Source organism: Rhinopithecus bieti, unplaced genomic scaffold, assembly GCF_001698545.2.
Source record: "Rhinopithecus bieti isolate Rb0 unplaced genomic scaffold, ASM169854v2 scaffold_29928, whole genome shotgun sequence".
Lineage (NCBI taxonomy): Eukaryota > Metazoa > Chordata > Mammalia > Primates > Cercopithecidae > Rhinopithecus > Rhinopithecus bieti.
Window position 1 is genome coordinate 2,724,660 of NW_016814053.1, and position 16,597 is coordinate 2,741,256.

The 16,597-nt window shown below is 41.2% G+C and overlaps 1 protein-coding gene across 10 annotated transcripts in view; it reads right to left on the minus strand.

Annotated features, from left to right (window-relative positions):
• TRIM9 (tripartite motif containing 9) overlaps positions 1–14,308 on the minus strand; it is a 121,002-nt gene extending 106,694 nt beyond the window's left edge. For 2 of the 10 annotated variants that reach the window (XR_001880982.1, XR_001880980.1), the window contains exon 1: positions 12,915–14,308. Coding sequence is in view for 7 of the 10 variants with exons in the window: in XM_017849528.1 (XP_017705017.1) it covers positions 12,915–13,736 (822 nt within the window). In the remaining 3 variants the exon portion in view is untranslated. The remainder of the gene's footprint in view (positions 1–12,914) is intronic. The other 8 variants (XM_017849533.1, XM_017849530.1, XR_001880981.1 and 5 more) reach the window with 7 other exon arrangements.
• Between the last annotated feature and the right edge of the window lie 2,289 nt (positions 14,309–16,597).

Consider the following 16,597-nt stretch of genomic DNA (forward strand, 5'->3'; position numbering starts at 1 on the left):
AGACATAAAATAGTCAATAAGCACATGAAAAGATTCTCAACATCACTAGTCATTAGAGAAATGCAAATCAAAACCACAAGACTTCACCTCACATCCACTAGAATGGCCATAATAAAAAGGACAGACAATTACAAGTGTTACTGAGGATGTGGAGAAATTGGAACACTCATACACTGCTGGTGGGGATGTAAGATGGTACAGCTTCTTTGGAAAACAGCTGGTCTCAAATTTTTAAACATGAAGTTAGTGTATGACTCAACAATTCCACTCCTAGATATGTACTTCAGTGACTCCAATTCTCTGACACCAGTAGGCATCCTGCAATTCAATCCTATTCTGACACAAACTACCAGAGTTAGATTCCACAGCTTTAAAGGATCAGTCCCACAGGATTGCCCTCACTTCAGATTCCAGGTGCAAGTCCTGGGTCCCCAGGCTACCTGAACTTCTTTCTGACTTGATTGCAACCTTGGATCATCCCCTTCTCAGGTTTGATAATTCACTACAATGACTCACAGAACTCAGGAGAACACTGGTTTATCACAGAGGATACAACTCAGGAACAGCCAAATGGTAGAGATGCATAGAGTGAGGTACTGGGGGAAGGGTGTCATTTCCACACCCTCTCTGTGTGCCACTCTCCCAGCACCTCCACGTGTTGTCTAACCTGGAAACTTTCCAAATCTTGTTATTAAAGAGTTTTTATAGAACTCAATCTCCAGCCACCCTCGCTGCCCTAGGGGTCAGAGGTCAGTGGGTGGTGCTGAAAGTTCCCACCCCTAGAGCTCATATTTGGTCTTTCCAGTGACCAAAAGATTCTCAACATCATTAGTCATTAAAGAAATGCAGTTCACATTTGGACTTTCCGGTGACCAGCCCCCACCCTGAAGCGACCTGGGGGCTGACCCTGATCACCTCTGGTCAAAAGACACTCCTAACTCAGGAAATTCTAAGGGTTTTAGGAGCTCTGAGCCAGGAACCAAGGACAAAGACCAAACATATTTTTTACTATATCACGATACTCAAGGTAATTGAAAACGTGACCACATAAAAACTTGTATGTGAATGTTCATAGCAGCATTATTAATAATAGCCAAAAAGTGGAAGTAACCCAAATGTCCATCAACTGATGAATGGATAAACAAAATGTGCTATATCCAATACAATAGGATATTATTATAGGATAATTAGTCATAAAAAAGAATGATGTACTGAGGCATGCTACAAGGTGGATGAACTTTAAAAACATTACATGAAGTAAAAGAAGCCAGATACAAAGGCCACATATTTTATGATTTCATTTATATGAAATACCCTGATTACACAAATCCACAGAGTCAGAAAGTACACTAGTGGTTGCCAGGAGTTGTGGGGGTTGAGCGGTGACTTAATAGTTGAGGTTTCTTTTTGGGATGATAAAATATTTTGGAATTAGATTCTGTACTGGTTGCACAACTCCGTGAATGCATCTAATAAAACTATTGAATTATCCACTTTAAAAGGTGAATTTTATGGTATGTGAGTTACATCTCCAAAAAAAAAAAAAAAAGTGACATGCAGTCCCCATATAAGAGCAAGCAACCTCAACTTTGTCAGGAGGAGTGTGACCAAGCTATATGTAGCATCTCTTCTGTGCAGTAATGGTGGGTATAGTGGTTAAGACACAGAATATGGAGTCTGGCTCTTTAAGGGGAAAGCTTGGTCTTGGCACTTGGGAACTATGACTTTGGGTTTCTTAGTTTCTTAGTCTCAGTTTCCTCATCCGTAAAATGAGAATAGTAATGGTTCTTGCCTCATAGAGTTGTGGGAATTCCCTCCCTTATCACATAGAAATTACTTAGATCAGTGCCTAGACCACTGTGTACTTGAAATATAACAGATTCCTACATCTTGCTTCCTTTGATAGACTAGAACTTGATACTTTTCTTCATGAAGTGAATCTTTGTCTAGTTTTCTAATACCTAGGTTTTGAAATATGTGTGGGGTTTATGTAGTTTATTTGAAATCCTTAGTTTTTTAAATTAATTAATTAATTAATTAATTTATCTAGAGACAGGGTCTCACTTTGTCACTCAGGCTGCAGTGCATTGGTGTAATCGTGGCTCACTGTAATCTTGAACTCCTGGGCTCAAGTGATCCTCCTGCCTCAGGAGGATCCTCAGTAGCTGGGACTACAGGCATGCGCCACCATGCCCAGCGAATTAAAAAAAATTTTTTTTACAGACCAGTTCTCAGTATGTTGCCCAGGCTGGTCTCAAACTTCTTCCACCTCAGCCTCCCAAAGCACTGCGATTACAGGCGTGAGGTACCATGCCCAGCCGAGATCTCTAGTTTTAAAATACTTTGCAGCAACATTCTTCACACGTCTGTGGAGTTAAGATGCTGGCGTTCATTGATTCCTAGTCAAAAAGTAGGAGAAGGAAATCTTTGAGTTACAAAATGGGGAGAGATGATGAATTCAGATCTGGGCATCCTGAATGTGAGGGAGTTGAGAAACATATCCAAGTGGAGATGCCAGCGAGCTTTAGGGTTCAATGCAAAATATTTGATTAATGGCTATGACTTCAATAACAAAAAATGTGAACTTCTGACATTTTGAAATACATTTTAACCAAAATAGTATTTAGTGTGGTACAATGGACTTGAGAGTTAAACAGGGCCTAGGTTCAAGCCCTGCCTTTGTCAAGCTATATGATTCTAGGCCATCTATCAACCCCTTGAAAATAATAATAGTAATCTCAAAATGTTGTGTTAGTATCACATCAAATAATGAATGGCAAGTAAACAAGAATTGAGGATATTCTAAATGCTAGAAGCATTCATTTTCTTTTCAGCTTGATAGTATTTAAAAATATATGTGAAATATTTATGTACTGATTTGACCATTAATACCAACACTTTTAGTAAGAGTCTTTATATCTAAATAGCAAGAGCTTACTATCAATTCAAACTTTTCCACACTTTTTAAAATACGTAGTGACCAGAGCAACCAGAAATCCATGTCCTAGTTCAGGTGTAAATATGCCATTTTTGAATCCTTGCTTATTGAGCTTGGTGAGGCCAGTCTGGAAATTCAGTGTTTACACAAGTTTCTATATTCCATATTTCTTGATCCTTAAAGTAAAAAGTGGAGAAAATTCCATTTAATACTGAATAATGTTTTAGTTCCATCCATGATAGATTCACTTCCATAATGGCAGAAGGTAGCCGGATGACACAAGGTAGTATGTAAACATCATTCAGCTTCATACTGCATTGATTATGTGCTGAAAGCTGTTTATCATATTTCCTTGCTAAGTCTTGGCTAGATGACTGGTGGTCAATAAAATCAATAGTAACTGTTAAAAGTACCATAGATTTATCTGTGCCATGTTAGACTTACTAGATTGGATGAATGTCCAGTTTTACATACGATTTTATGTGACTAATGCTCTTGGGATAACATTATTCCAAGATAATGGGACAGCATAAGTGACACCATTTTATTAGTTTTATGAATTGATGTGCTTCATGATTGCATAAATATCAGCAGTGCTAGGTAATGGACTATACATATCTGTAGTAAAATCTGTAGTAAAATACTCTGTTGAGTATTTGCACTGATGAAAAGAAACTAAAGTACAGATAATCAAAAGAGGTAGACTATGTCATAGAGTCATATGGCTTTGGATGAGTTGGGCTTACAGTTGAGCCTGTGTATATTTGACCATCCAAGATTTTGCTCCCTACAAAATCACAAAGCCTGTTATAAAGACCTGCTCTAGACAGAAAGTGTTTAATTCCCCATATTGCCATTTACTCCTCTCTGCAAACTGCTTTGTTCAGAGACTAATAATGCCTTAGACTGACAGAGAGTGCAGGCCAGAACAGTGTTATTCTCTCAGGCTCTCCTGGAGCATGGGAGTGAGTGATGAATATTTGGTGCTACACAGTTATTTCTTAAAGTGCAGGCTGCAAGCAAAGTAAGAGTGAGAGGAGATGAGCAAAAACCTCAATAAAGCTGAACTGATGCTACCCGGCTAGAAAGTCAGCGTCACATGAATAAATCAGCGGTGGATGAGAATTAACCATCTACGTGTACTCCTGACAGAAGGTGGCTATTCCCGCACCAAAGAACAACGTTTCTATTTCCAAAGCCAGCTCTTTAAAAGGAACAGTTTCTTCTTTGATCAGAACTGTTAGTATAAAACACACAGTTCTGCTTCTGTGCAAGGCTTATGAAAAACAATTTTATTTGGCAGTGTTTAAATCCATTCTTAAACAATATCCTCTTCTAGTTCACATATTCCTTTTTATACTTACGGTGAAAGCTGGATCAGCTTTCTATTCTGAACTGGAATACGCATATTTTCTCTTAATCACATAGGCGAACGGTACAAGAAAAAACTGAAAATAAACAGATACTTGCTTACAGATTTAAACATATTTTGTGTTTTCAAAAATGGACTTATAAATGTTTAGATCTGTAGAAATAAAGATACTTAATGCCTATGGACTTTTATTTTGAAAATCTACATATTAGTTTATGGTTTGTTTTGTCTGTAATTATTAATATCTACTTATCTGTTTGTGGTTTTTATATCTGTAAATGTTGAGATGCATTATGTTGTTAGAAGAAGGACAACGCTCCATGGCTAAGCTGGTAGAATCTTACTGCCTACTTGTTACTTAGTTCTGACAGACAGGCAGGATGAACCCCCTACAAGGTAATTAGGCCTGTACCTCTGATGATCTGGTCTGTGGAATATTCAACATACTTGTCACCTCTTTCCTTCTGCACCAGAATTTCTTTTCTAAATTTATTTTGTCACAAGGAATCTTGGGAGAAAAATGACTCAATTTCTCAGTAATTTTCATACATGAGAACTGAAGGAGTCCAGCTATCTGTTATGTCATTGAAGTTTTTGTAAGTTCATAAAACTGTGCTTTATAGGTATACTTCCTGGGCTTATCAGAAAGTAGAACAGAACAGCAGTTAAACATGTGAGCTGTAGAGTCAGACAGCCAGGATTCAAACCCTGACCCTGCCAATTACAATGGGTGTGACTTCATAATCTTCCGGTGTCCCAGTTTTCTCACAGGAAGATGTGTGGATTATGAAGATTAAATGAGAAAATGCTGTAAAAATCTTAGAGCAGTGCCTGGCATGTAGTAAGTGCCCAGTATATTTTAGCAAAAAGTATAAAATACAGGTTTTCAAATTTAATGATTACTGTCAGGCTAATTTGAGAAATTTGAAATACCGGGTTATATTGCTAGTTAATAGTTTTCCTCTACTGATTATTTTCTTCATTGAACCAACTTTTATTTAACTTCTACTAAGTACAGAAACAGAGTAAAAGAAGATAGATAAGAAACAGTCTATGGCATTGAGTTATTAGGGTTCAGTGGAAGATTTCTCACAGGAGCAGTTATAATACAGTGGCAGGATGCTCAGGGTTAGAGCACAGATATGGACGCCATGGAGGAGGGTGAGGAGAACAGGTGATAGGTCTGGGGAGAGAGTCTGGGACCAAACTGTGAAGAGGAAGGGGATTGAGATGAACAGACCTGTTTTAGATAATCAGGTACAAACAGGAATTGAAACCATGGAGTGGATGAGTTTCTTGAGACAGGTGTGTTGAGGACTGGCGGGGTGGGGGAGTAAATGATGTTTATTTATTCATGACTAGACACTCAAAAAAAGTTTTATTGCTTTTTCAGCTTAAACTGAATCAGCCAAAATGAAGAAAACTCCCTCTCTACAGTTATTTAATAAAAGAGTGTCTGCAATTAAACACAACTAGGGTTGGGGGAGGTGGCGGGCATTGCTGGTGTAGGTGTAATTCTGGTGGGTAGGGTAGCAGCATCAGATTCCCCATTGGCAGGCTGGTCTGGTCAGCTGTGGAAGCTGACTCATCTCAACTGGGTGTGGCCAGGTTAGTTGGTCTGGTGATCTGAAGGTCTGGTCTAAGAAACTGGGGGAGGGCAAGCCTAATGGACAGGAAGGGAGGGGCTCTATGGAGAAGGTCAGAGGATGTCAAGGAGAAGGCAGCTAAGCGGGCAGATGGGACTGTGACTAGACCCATGGCCAACATGCTGCACTTTAGGCCTGGATAGTTTAAAAAGAAGGCAAAACCAGGGCCAAACAAAAGTGAAATGATGTCATGATGATTTTCCTGACGCAGATGCAGTTAGAAAAAAAGAAAACCTGCTGTTAAATATATTTTGCTCGGGTTTTCTTGGGTGATCTCACTTGGAGTTAGTTCTCAGTTTAGGATAGGGGCCCAGTTTAGGGTTGTGAGAACAGCACAGGGGAATGATTTTGGCTTTGAGATGTCCTTTGGGCTGAATTAGATATGCTGCTTAACAAAACCTAGATGGTCTCTGACAGTGTAGGTACACTGTGGTGGCCATTCTATAGATAACTCTTGTTCTAAGGTTAAAATTGACCCCAAATGTCAATATAAAATATTAGGAAAACCTGGAATGTATTAAACAAGCATTTACCTTCATAAGTTGTTATGCTATGTTGTCCCCAGAGCAATATTAAAGTTTTAAGCTTTTAATATTGTCTTTTCTGCTTATCAAAAGTATCTTTAAAAAAATCTATTTTATCTACCACAGATTAATGAAAAACTCAATTAGACCAGTCATTTGGTATCATGTATACAAGACCTAAAAGTAGTCTAAAGTAGAATGAAGTGATTTTTTTATTATATTACATTAATATTCCTCATGCCTAAAATCATTTTTTGTTATTTACAATAGAAAGGGGGACAACATGTATTCCAGTCCATACATATAAATACTACAAAACTTATGTTAATTATTTTTACCCCTTTGATTTTCAATGTTTAAAAAATAAAATAAATTTAACTTTTAACATTCGCTTTAAGAATTAAAGCAAGATTTAAGATGTGAGGATAGGTTTGCTGCAGACATAGTTTTAGGTATTCTAATCTACATAGACAAGAAATGAATAACAATTACTTACTAACTTATTCACTAATAACTGCCTGAACTAGTGTTCTCCAAACTTGTGTGGCACTCTAAGGGAGTTTCCAAAGTTGGACAAATTTGGAAAATGCTACATTGAATCAAGTGGCTTTGTTTGCTGCAGGATGTATATATACAGGAATATTGATACAATGTACAATGTGAACTACCAGCAGCCTATTCAGAATGGAGAATCTCAAACTTATTTAACTATGGAAAATTTGTGGAAGCAGAGTTTGAGAAATGCTGACCTAGAGTATAGATAAAACAAAAACAATCGTGGAGTGCTCATACATATCTTCAGAGGTTTTCTTGCCTTTGAAAACAAACAAATCAATTATTGGCAGAAGTTCGATTTCAGAACCTTCAGGTGTGGCCTAATTTTCTTAAAAGTGTCATCACTACATACATGGAGTAATTTCGAGTTGGTTAAAAAAAAAAATTCTCTTCAGCCTCTTTGTGAACAACCTCACAATAAAAATGGCTGAAGAAAACAACCAAACGGCTAATAAAAGCTACCCAGTGATGAATGGGTAGATAGCATTGAATATGATATGATTTTTGCTTCATTGAATCAAAAACTGCCCCTCTATTTGTATTTATGGCATCAGAATGCAGCCTTCTAAGCAAAATATTCTAAAGACAATATCTAGGATGAATAAAAATTAGAATCTTCAAATAAAGTATTTAAATGTGTTAATTCATATGCTTTTATAAGTCAGGACTTCTTGGTTGCAAGTGGCAGGAAACCAACACAAACAAGCTAAAGCAAAAAAAAAAAAAAAAAAAAAAAAAAGACTCTCAGTGGACACTAACATGAGTAAGTAAGAAATTAGATGCTATTATAATTAACTGAGATTCAAAGATTTGTTACTGGAGCATAGTCCAACCTGACTGATACAGACAGTGAACTTAGTTTCTAACTTTCTAGTTCCATTCCTCTGGTGAGCTGATTTTATTTCAGTTCCCATGAAATCCTCTGAGATTACAAGTGGGTTTCTGATCCTTTCAATGAATAATCCCTGATAAAACTGATAAAAAATGATATTTATTTATAACTATTTGGTTTCTTAAACATTTATCTTGTAATAGGTTCTTCTATCCTTCTCTATGCCAAAGTTAAGTTGTATATGCATATACACACTTTGAAAAGTCCATCAACTTGTTTAGGTGAGGAAAGTGCAATGTATTATACTGACGGTAAGGACAAATGTTCCCTGTACATTATTCTCATTACACAAGAACAGATGGCTGTGATAATTGTCTCTTGCTTTATGCAAACTGTGATTTGACCTGAAATTCCAATTAATAGCATCTTTTCATGGCATATACCGGAGAAACAATTTCTGCTACTTTAAACTGGCAACAATATCTTTATTGGAGAATATGAAAAAAACTAAGCCTTAACAGCTATTCTAGCTTTCTTATAGAGAAACAGAATACTTTTGCTTAATATATAAATCTTTGTATAATATTCTTATTTCTCGAGCTTAATTCAACTGAATATTCTCTCTGGACCCATGAGGAAGGGGCTCACTCTTTTAGGCCACCTTTCAGAGCAGCTTTGGACTGTACACTATGCTCTGAAAGGATCCAGAAAAGCACCCCAAGTTGGGGGATGAGATTTTTACGCAGTAATTGTTGACTGGTGAGACACTGACTTCTGTTTTACATGAATAGTTTATGGTTGTGTTGAACTGAAATAGTAAATTATAAACATTTAAATTACCTTATCAAAATCCTTTCACAAATATAGTTTTAACTCCCTTACATCTTTGTAGGTGGGAAGTACGGACAGGTGATGATACTTGCAAGAAGTTTCCTGCAAGTAAGTGGCAGCATTGGTTCTAGAACCTGGATCTCCTGTTATCTAGTTATTTCCATTATGCCTGGGTACAAAAAGGAATAACTGTCTTCTCTGTAACATTTTCCTTAATATCTGTAAAAATGTTTACATGGCACACAGAATGTTCTAATTGTACAAAAGAAATGTAAAAACATGAACATATGCTGCCTGTTACATTTACCACAGGAATATATAGACTATACTGTGTTTACTGCTGACATATAGTTAACTGACTATCATTTTAGTGGCATTATATAACACATTTTGCTACATAAATCTTTAATGAGATGCCACCATAAAGCTAAGCAGATATTTTTTTCCAGAATATTTTGGAATTGAAGACATATTAACTGACAGTTTATTTTAAAATACTGTTTAAATTGCACATTTTCATTTATAAAACAAAGGTAAGAGAAAATAACATCTGAGACAAGATTAAGAATGAATAGTGTTTAGAATAGAAAGGAAAAGAAAATCTTTGCTCAGTAGCATGAACACAAAAGGATCATTACAATTATATTACTGATTCAGTGACTTCTTTTTTTTTATTTTGAGACAGTCTCACTCTGTCACCTAGGCTAGAGACCAGTGGTGAGATCTCGTCTCACTGCAACCTCCGCCTCCCAGGTTCAAGCAATTCTCCTGCCTCAGCCACCCAGGTAGCTAGGACTACAGGCATGCGCCACCACGCCCAGTTAATTTTTGTATTTTCAGTAGAGATGGGGTCTCAACATGCTGGCCAGGCTGGTCTTAAACTCCTGGCCTCAAGAGATCTGTCTGCCTCAGCCTCCCAAAGTGCTGGGATTACAGGTGTGATCCACTGCTCCTAGCCCTGATTCACTGACTATTGAAACTCCAGGAATTCAAGGATAATATCAGGATTTACGAATGTGAACTCCTTAAAATCACAAAGTAATAGTAGTGGTTTCAATTGTCCGTTTTAAAGTATCTACAAAATCACTTTTTTGGTGTTATAATTCTTTTAACGAGTTAAGTTGAATAAAGGAATATAGCAAGTACTGATACTAAATAAAAACTGCTACCAAATATTTGACTTATAAGACCAGTATTATTATTATTATTCATGTGTTATTATTTTCATGGATTTTGAAGGCCACAAATATCTGAAAACATTTTAATCTGGCCAGTTGAAAACTAGTGAATTTCAACCAGATGTTTTTAATACCACTTTAAAAATAAACTTCAGTCATTTTACTATATCTTGAGTGTGTAAGATGACGATTTACGCCTGTGGGAAATACTTCTCTGCAGGACTTGCTTTATCAGTGGAAATGACTAATACGATAGAATATGAATGAAAACTTTTCAGGTCTAGTAATAACCTGTGTTGATAACTAACTGCCCAACTTTGGGCAGTTAGTATAATTCTTTTCTGTCTTATTAGTATAGTTAGTATAATTCTTTGCTGTCCTCTTTTTGCAGGGCATAGAAATTCTGAACCGTGAGTTTTTGTGGAGATAGAAGTACCATTAACTAAAACATAAACTATATAAGAAAACTGGCTGCTAACACATTAACTTCCTTATTAAGTAAATAAGGTGGGGGAGTAATGTTTGTTGTTCATCTAACAGATGACAAGTGAATGTTAAAATATGTCATCCTTCTGTCTTATTTTTTTCTTGGCAGTTTAATAATCCTCATAGTGACTGAAAAAAAATTATGTGTACTTACTGTTTTGGAAAAAATGTGCAAAAGATCAGAGAATAAATGGTCTTCTAGCCTACTTACGTCATGTCTCAAGGGTTTTAACATTCTTTTTCGGTAGGTAGGTATCTAAATTTCAACTCAGGCAGCACCAGTGTCTGTCTACTCATAATTTCTATTGCCAATAAAACAAATGATTTAACATTTCAAATTGACAAGGGGCTTGACAGAGATTTAAATGTTTCTTTTGGTCTTAATAGATCAAAGATAGGCTCATCATAAAAAAATAATAATGCTGTGGTTTACCCATTCTAATTAGCTTGTGACTCTAAATTCTTTTTCCAGACAGAGTGATTAGTTTTTTAGTTCCAAGGATACTTTGTAGGGCAATTTAACATGGACTATAATTAGCAGCTTAAAAGTGAAATCAAAATATGAATAAAAAACTGGCTGTGAACTCAAGTTTTGAAAACTTTCGAAATTAAATGTCGTTTTCAAAAATTTAAATTCAGCTGTTCTGAAAACAGTGGTGTGTGCCCAGTTAGGCTTCAATTTGTGCTAAATGAAATCTCCATCAGTACTAATATGATTTAATAGGTTATATGTGAGAATAGAATGACTGTAAACATGGATTATATTCAACTGGGTTAAGGAGTTGAGAAAACTTTCACTGATTGCTGAAAATCAACGACTTTTTTCCTTGCTGTAAACAAAATATCAATGTTCCAGCCTTAACTCCAGGGTTGGCCACTTGCAAAAGCTACCCTTTCTAGTCTCCACGGTATTTTGGGAGACCAAGCGAGGCCACAGTTGAGGCCTGGGCACCATCTTCACTGCTTTATCTCATCCTTGGGTATGCAACTCAGTGATGTAAAGAAAAGCTCCTTCCAATCATCCTGAATCCCTGCCCTGCACTCCACAGCCCCAACTAAATGGGTCATTTAAAAAAATGAAAAGCAAATTCATGCACATCCCTTCAAGAGTGGTTCCCTTCCTTCTAAGCAGTGTGGGCATATTATAAGGATCTTCCTCATGAGGCTTATTTCGTTTATGTCTGTGTGTGTACAGGCAGCAATAGATAAATACAAAAATAACATAATTAAAATATATAGCATGCCACACAGGGATAAATACTACTGAGGAAACCAAAGCTGAAAGGGAACTAGCGGGTGTCTGGGTGGGTGGCGCTGTAAAGATGATACTTGAGCAAAGAGCTGAAGGATGCAAGTAAGTGACTCATTCGGATGTCAGGTAACTGGGGAAGAGAGCTTCAGGCTGAATGAACACCAAATGCAAAGGCCCTGGGGTGGGGAGGTGCCTGGCGTCACTTGAGGAACAGTAAGAAGCAGTGTGGCTGGAGCAGAGGGAGTAAGTGGAAGGCAATGAGGTCGAGGGGGCCAAAATGTAAAAGAGGTCATGTAGGTCCTCATAGACCATTCCAAGGACAGGCTGAGAAGCGTAGGAACAATTGGAGGGTTTTGAGCAGAGGAGTGGCACGACCTAACATGTTGCTAAAGCCTCTTGGTGTCTAGCCATGTGGAAATATCATCAAAAGAGATTGGAAAGATAAATCTGGTAACAGGTGTCCCAAAGTTTGCACATATTTGCACATATAACTACTGAGAGGAAAGGGGTTGAACTCTGGAGAAGTGGGTGTGTGTGCAGTTGGGAGGAGGTTTCCCTAGGAGATGCACCTTGGCTTCCAGTCCGCGACTGCGCAAATTCCGGTCCTGACCCTCTAGTCCCAGGTTCCAACTCCAGAAGGGTTCCGGCCCAAGTCTGCACGTCGCGTTGCCATAGAGACCGCTGGCTGCCCTCTCCCCTCTGTCTTTTGAGCACGTGGCACCAGGACCCTGCGTTCTCTCCAGCTCCAGAGCCAGGTCTGGCCCACAGCCGGGCTCATTAGTATTCCGCCCGCGGCGTCTCCCCTACCCTCCGCCGTGCCTCACCAGGTCCGCCTACCCAGCAGCGACAGACTCCCGCCGTCCGCGCGACCTCACCGCCCCCACTCCAGTCCCTCCCCGGGGGTTCGCAGCCCGCCCTACCCTCGAGCGTGCCTAGCGGCCCCGGGCACTGGCGCGGCTCTACCCAGCTACGCAGTGCTTTCCAACACACTGGACGCGGCCACTGGCTACAGACCAGCCGTGGAGAGGGGGCGTCCTGCGTCCCGCTCGCAGGCAGCGCGCCCCGAGAGACCCGCCCTAAGGCATCCCGGCAACAACTCTGTGGGGGCATTCAAGTCCCCGTGCGCCGGTTAAGATTCCCCATGCCTCCTGCAATGCACCAGACCAGGGAGGTAAACATCGAAGGCACCTGCATTGCGCCCCCACTGGGATGCGCTGTGCGCAAGAGACGGGGACCTTCTGCTGCAAAACCAGATGATCGAAGACGCAGGGAGTTAGGAATGGGTTTTCTTGGGACTCACCTTATGTAGTTTCCACATGGCCCCCAGAGCCTTGACTTCGTGGCTGGAGTGTTTGCCCTCCTCCAAGCACTGGTAGCACACGGGCATCTTGCACTGCACGCAGTACATGCTGTGGTTCTCCAGCTCGTGGTCTGTGCAGGTGGAGACCTTGCGCGGGCTCAGCCTTCGGCTCACACGACCCTGGGCCGGGGGCACCAGGCGGTGCTTGGCTAGGGGCCCCCGGGGCGGGTGGCAGCGCAGGCGGCACGGATCGCAGTAGAAGACATCGCACTGTTCGCACATGACGGTGGCCTCCTTGGGCGCCTTCTCACAGAGCTGGCACTTGAGGGCCGCAGCTTTGCTCTGTTGGTAGCGGTCAATTACCCCTTCCAGTACGCGATTCTTGGGGAAGCCGCGGAGCCCCCGGTCATCCAGGATGAGGCTGCGGTGACACTGGGGGCAGGTGATACAGGAGTTGCGGGGCACCGGGGCCAGGGCCGGTGACAGATGGGTGGCCGGTGGCGGCATAGCCGGGGGAAACACGCGGACGCCGTTGGGGGACTTCTGGCACGGGGTAGTGGGGGCGCTGGCGAAACCCCCGTAGGAGCCATAGCCGCTGTCCGCCTCGCTGTATAGGCTCATCTTGTCCAGGTCGAGATAGTCATAGTCGGAGACCCCGGAGCCCGAGGCCCGACGGCTCTGGGGGGACTCAGACTCCGGGGTCTGCACCAGGATGTTGCGGGCGCACGCCTGGCACAAATTGTGAGAGCAGGGCAGGATGATGGGCTCCCGATAGAAGGAGCCGCATACCGGGCATTTCAACTCCTCTTCCATCTCCTCCATGGGGACTGGTCTGGGAGGAGGCAGCGACGGCTGCAGCGGGTGCCTGAGCTGGCTAGGTGGCCGACGGGCCCGTCTTGTCCAGCACCCTGGCCAGCGGCGGCGGCGGCGGCGGTGGTGGTGGCGCCTTCCCGCGCAGTGCTGGCACGGACACCCGGAGAGGCGCTAGCTCTGTGAGCCGCTGCCGCGGAGCCGCCGCGCCGCGCGCCAGCCCGGACCGCCCCCTCCTGCCCTCCTAGTCCCGCCCCGGCCCATGAGCCGCGGCCCATTGGGCGGCGGGCAAGAGATCGAAGCTCTCATTGGCCACGAGACCCGTCCGTCTCCTCGTCTCCGCAGGCCGCAGGGTGTTCGGTAGAGTCTGAGTACAGGGGAGTCTTCGCTCGCGGTTGCATGATCTCTGGAGGGGGCCGGCGTGCGGAGGCAAGGGGACCGGGAAGGAGGTATTAGGCGGGATGACTCATCCTCGCTCCGCTTCCTTCCGACCTCCGGTGCAGTCTCCCAGGAGCTGGGGCGTGAGAAACCCCTCCCCGCAGCGAGTGGGCTGGCGGAGGGGGCTGGGGCTTCTCGCCAGCGTTTGCGTTTGGCTCCCAGCTTTCTGAGCTCCGCGCCCACCTACCGCGGGCACATGCTGCGCAACACCTAGGACGCCCCTTCTCTTCCGCTGCTGGCAGCCTTCGCAGGCGCCTCACCCGGGCCTAGGCTTCTGCAAGGCAGTGGGGCTTTTCTCCCTCTCAGTAAATCCGCTGACGCCGTGCCCTGGAGCTCCCCCATCCCGGGAGTCTGACGGCGCTGGTGCAAGCCCTGGCGACACTCTTGGCTTCTTTCATCCTGCGTCCCTCGTTTCCTAAAGAGCATGTATAAAGTCTATTTCCTAGTGTCGCCATGAGATTCAACTGGGTAACCGATGGAAATGGTCATTTTATAACACTGCCCTTGTAGAAATTGTCCCATAAACTAGGTTATCTTTTCAACATCTTTAGCTGCAATGAGAACAGTAGGATCATTGTGTGGGGGAATAAAGTCCCCATTGTTTTTTAAAGCCATGTTAATCATACATGTGATGTGATTTATTTTTAAGCTGGCTTTCAACTAGTGGAGACCAGAGCATCCAAAGGTGTATGTACTCTGTTTACAGACACAGATAAAATTTCTTCAGGTATGGTTGGGACATTAGATTCACTTGTAGGATACACTTAATTTATAGGTCTCAAGATAAATTACTTATACTTAATTTAATATAGTATAATTTAATTGAATTGTAATGAAAGTTAATTAATGAGAAAATATTAGAAAGGAGTGTCCTTTTATGGCTTTTGTATGCATTTGACCACAAATCACAATACCCTGGACCAGCAAAGTGAGCAGCTGTTACACTTTGTATGAGTTTGAACTCTGCTTATGATAGTATATCATCTAAGAGATCTTATTAGCAGAAAGTTTATGCTTAGTTCAAAGTAAAGGAGAATCTTAGAGGATGTCTCATGGTGTAATGCAGTGTTGGGTTCACAAAAAAAAAAAAAAACAGATTTATAATATAGTCAGTATAGTAAGATTTGGTCTATTATGAAGTCGCTTGAGATGATTTTATTATTAGATCTGTTTGGTTAGGAATTAGCTAAATCAGTCAATCTTAGGAGAGCTCTTAAAATGACTCATTTGTTGAGAGTTCACCCTGTTCCAAACAGGGGGTTTATTTGTTTATATACATTACTTGGTTAAATCCCTATAATTACAAGAAGAGGTAGGCACAATTATTCCCATTTTACAGATAAATAAACTGAGGATATGCAAAGACACTTAAGTACTCAAGGTCAAATATGGTGAGGCTGGGATTGGAACCCAGGCACATGTAAGTTTGTTCCTTTGTTCATTCATTCATTCATTCAACAAGTGCTGAGTTCTACTCTCTTCAAGCTCTGAATGTGATAAGTACACAAAATGCTCTTTTTTAACTTCTGTGATAGTCTGCTTACCTTCCCTGAAAGTTCACTTTTTTTTCCTCTTTTTTTTTTTTCATTGAGATTGGAGTCTTGCTGTGTTCCCCAGGCTGGAGTGCAGTGGCACAATCTCGGCCCACTGCCACCTCCATCTCCCAGGTTTAAGCGTTTCTCGTGCCTCAGCCTCCTAAGTAGCTGGGACTACAGGTGTGCACCACCATGCCTGGCTAATTTTTGTATTTTTTTAGTAGAGACAGCGTTTTACTATGTTGGCCAGGCTGGTCTCAAACTCCTGACCTCAAACGATCCACCTGCCTCAGCTTCCTGAAGTGCTGGGATTACAGGTGTGAGCCACCGCGCCCGGCCAAAAGTTTACTATTTTTCTTGAATTCATTTCTTTAAAATATTTTTGAAGGCCTTTGAAGATTTTACCTCATGTTGCACTATTTGGCCATAATGTGCTTTATAGCCTCCCAACGACTTGTTTAAAGGGGAATAAAAATTGAAATGTAATTGATAATATTATATAAATATTATACCATTAAGGGAATATCTTCTGTCTTCCAGCTGGTGATGAGTCCATGCCCTGAAGCACAAGGATTTATAACCCTGTAATTTCATCATTCCTGGGATGACTGCAGATGTTCTCTTTTGTGTAAAGTGCCTAATTATCCTCTGAAACTTCCTATTCACCCAAATTAATGTTCTTTAGCAATGAGAGCAATTACATTTAAAATGCAATAACAGCTTTTGCATTTTTTAAAAAAGATAAATGTTTTTCTTTTTTGATAAATGTTTTTCAATGAAAATTGAGTTGCTTTCCTATTTGCTTTTGACTACAATACTTGATTATTAACAAAACAGTCTCTGTGAGTTTCAAGAATGAACTCAGAGAAGAAAGGTTTTTCTTTCCACATTCTCTCCTAG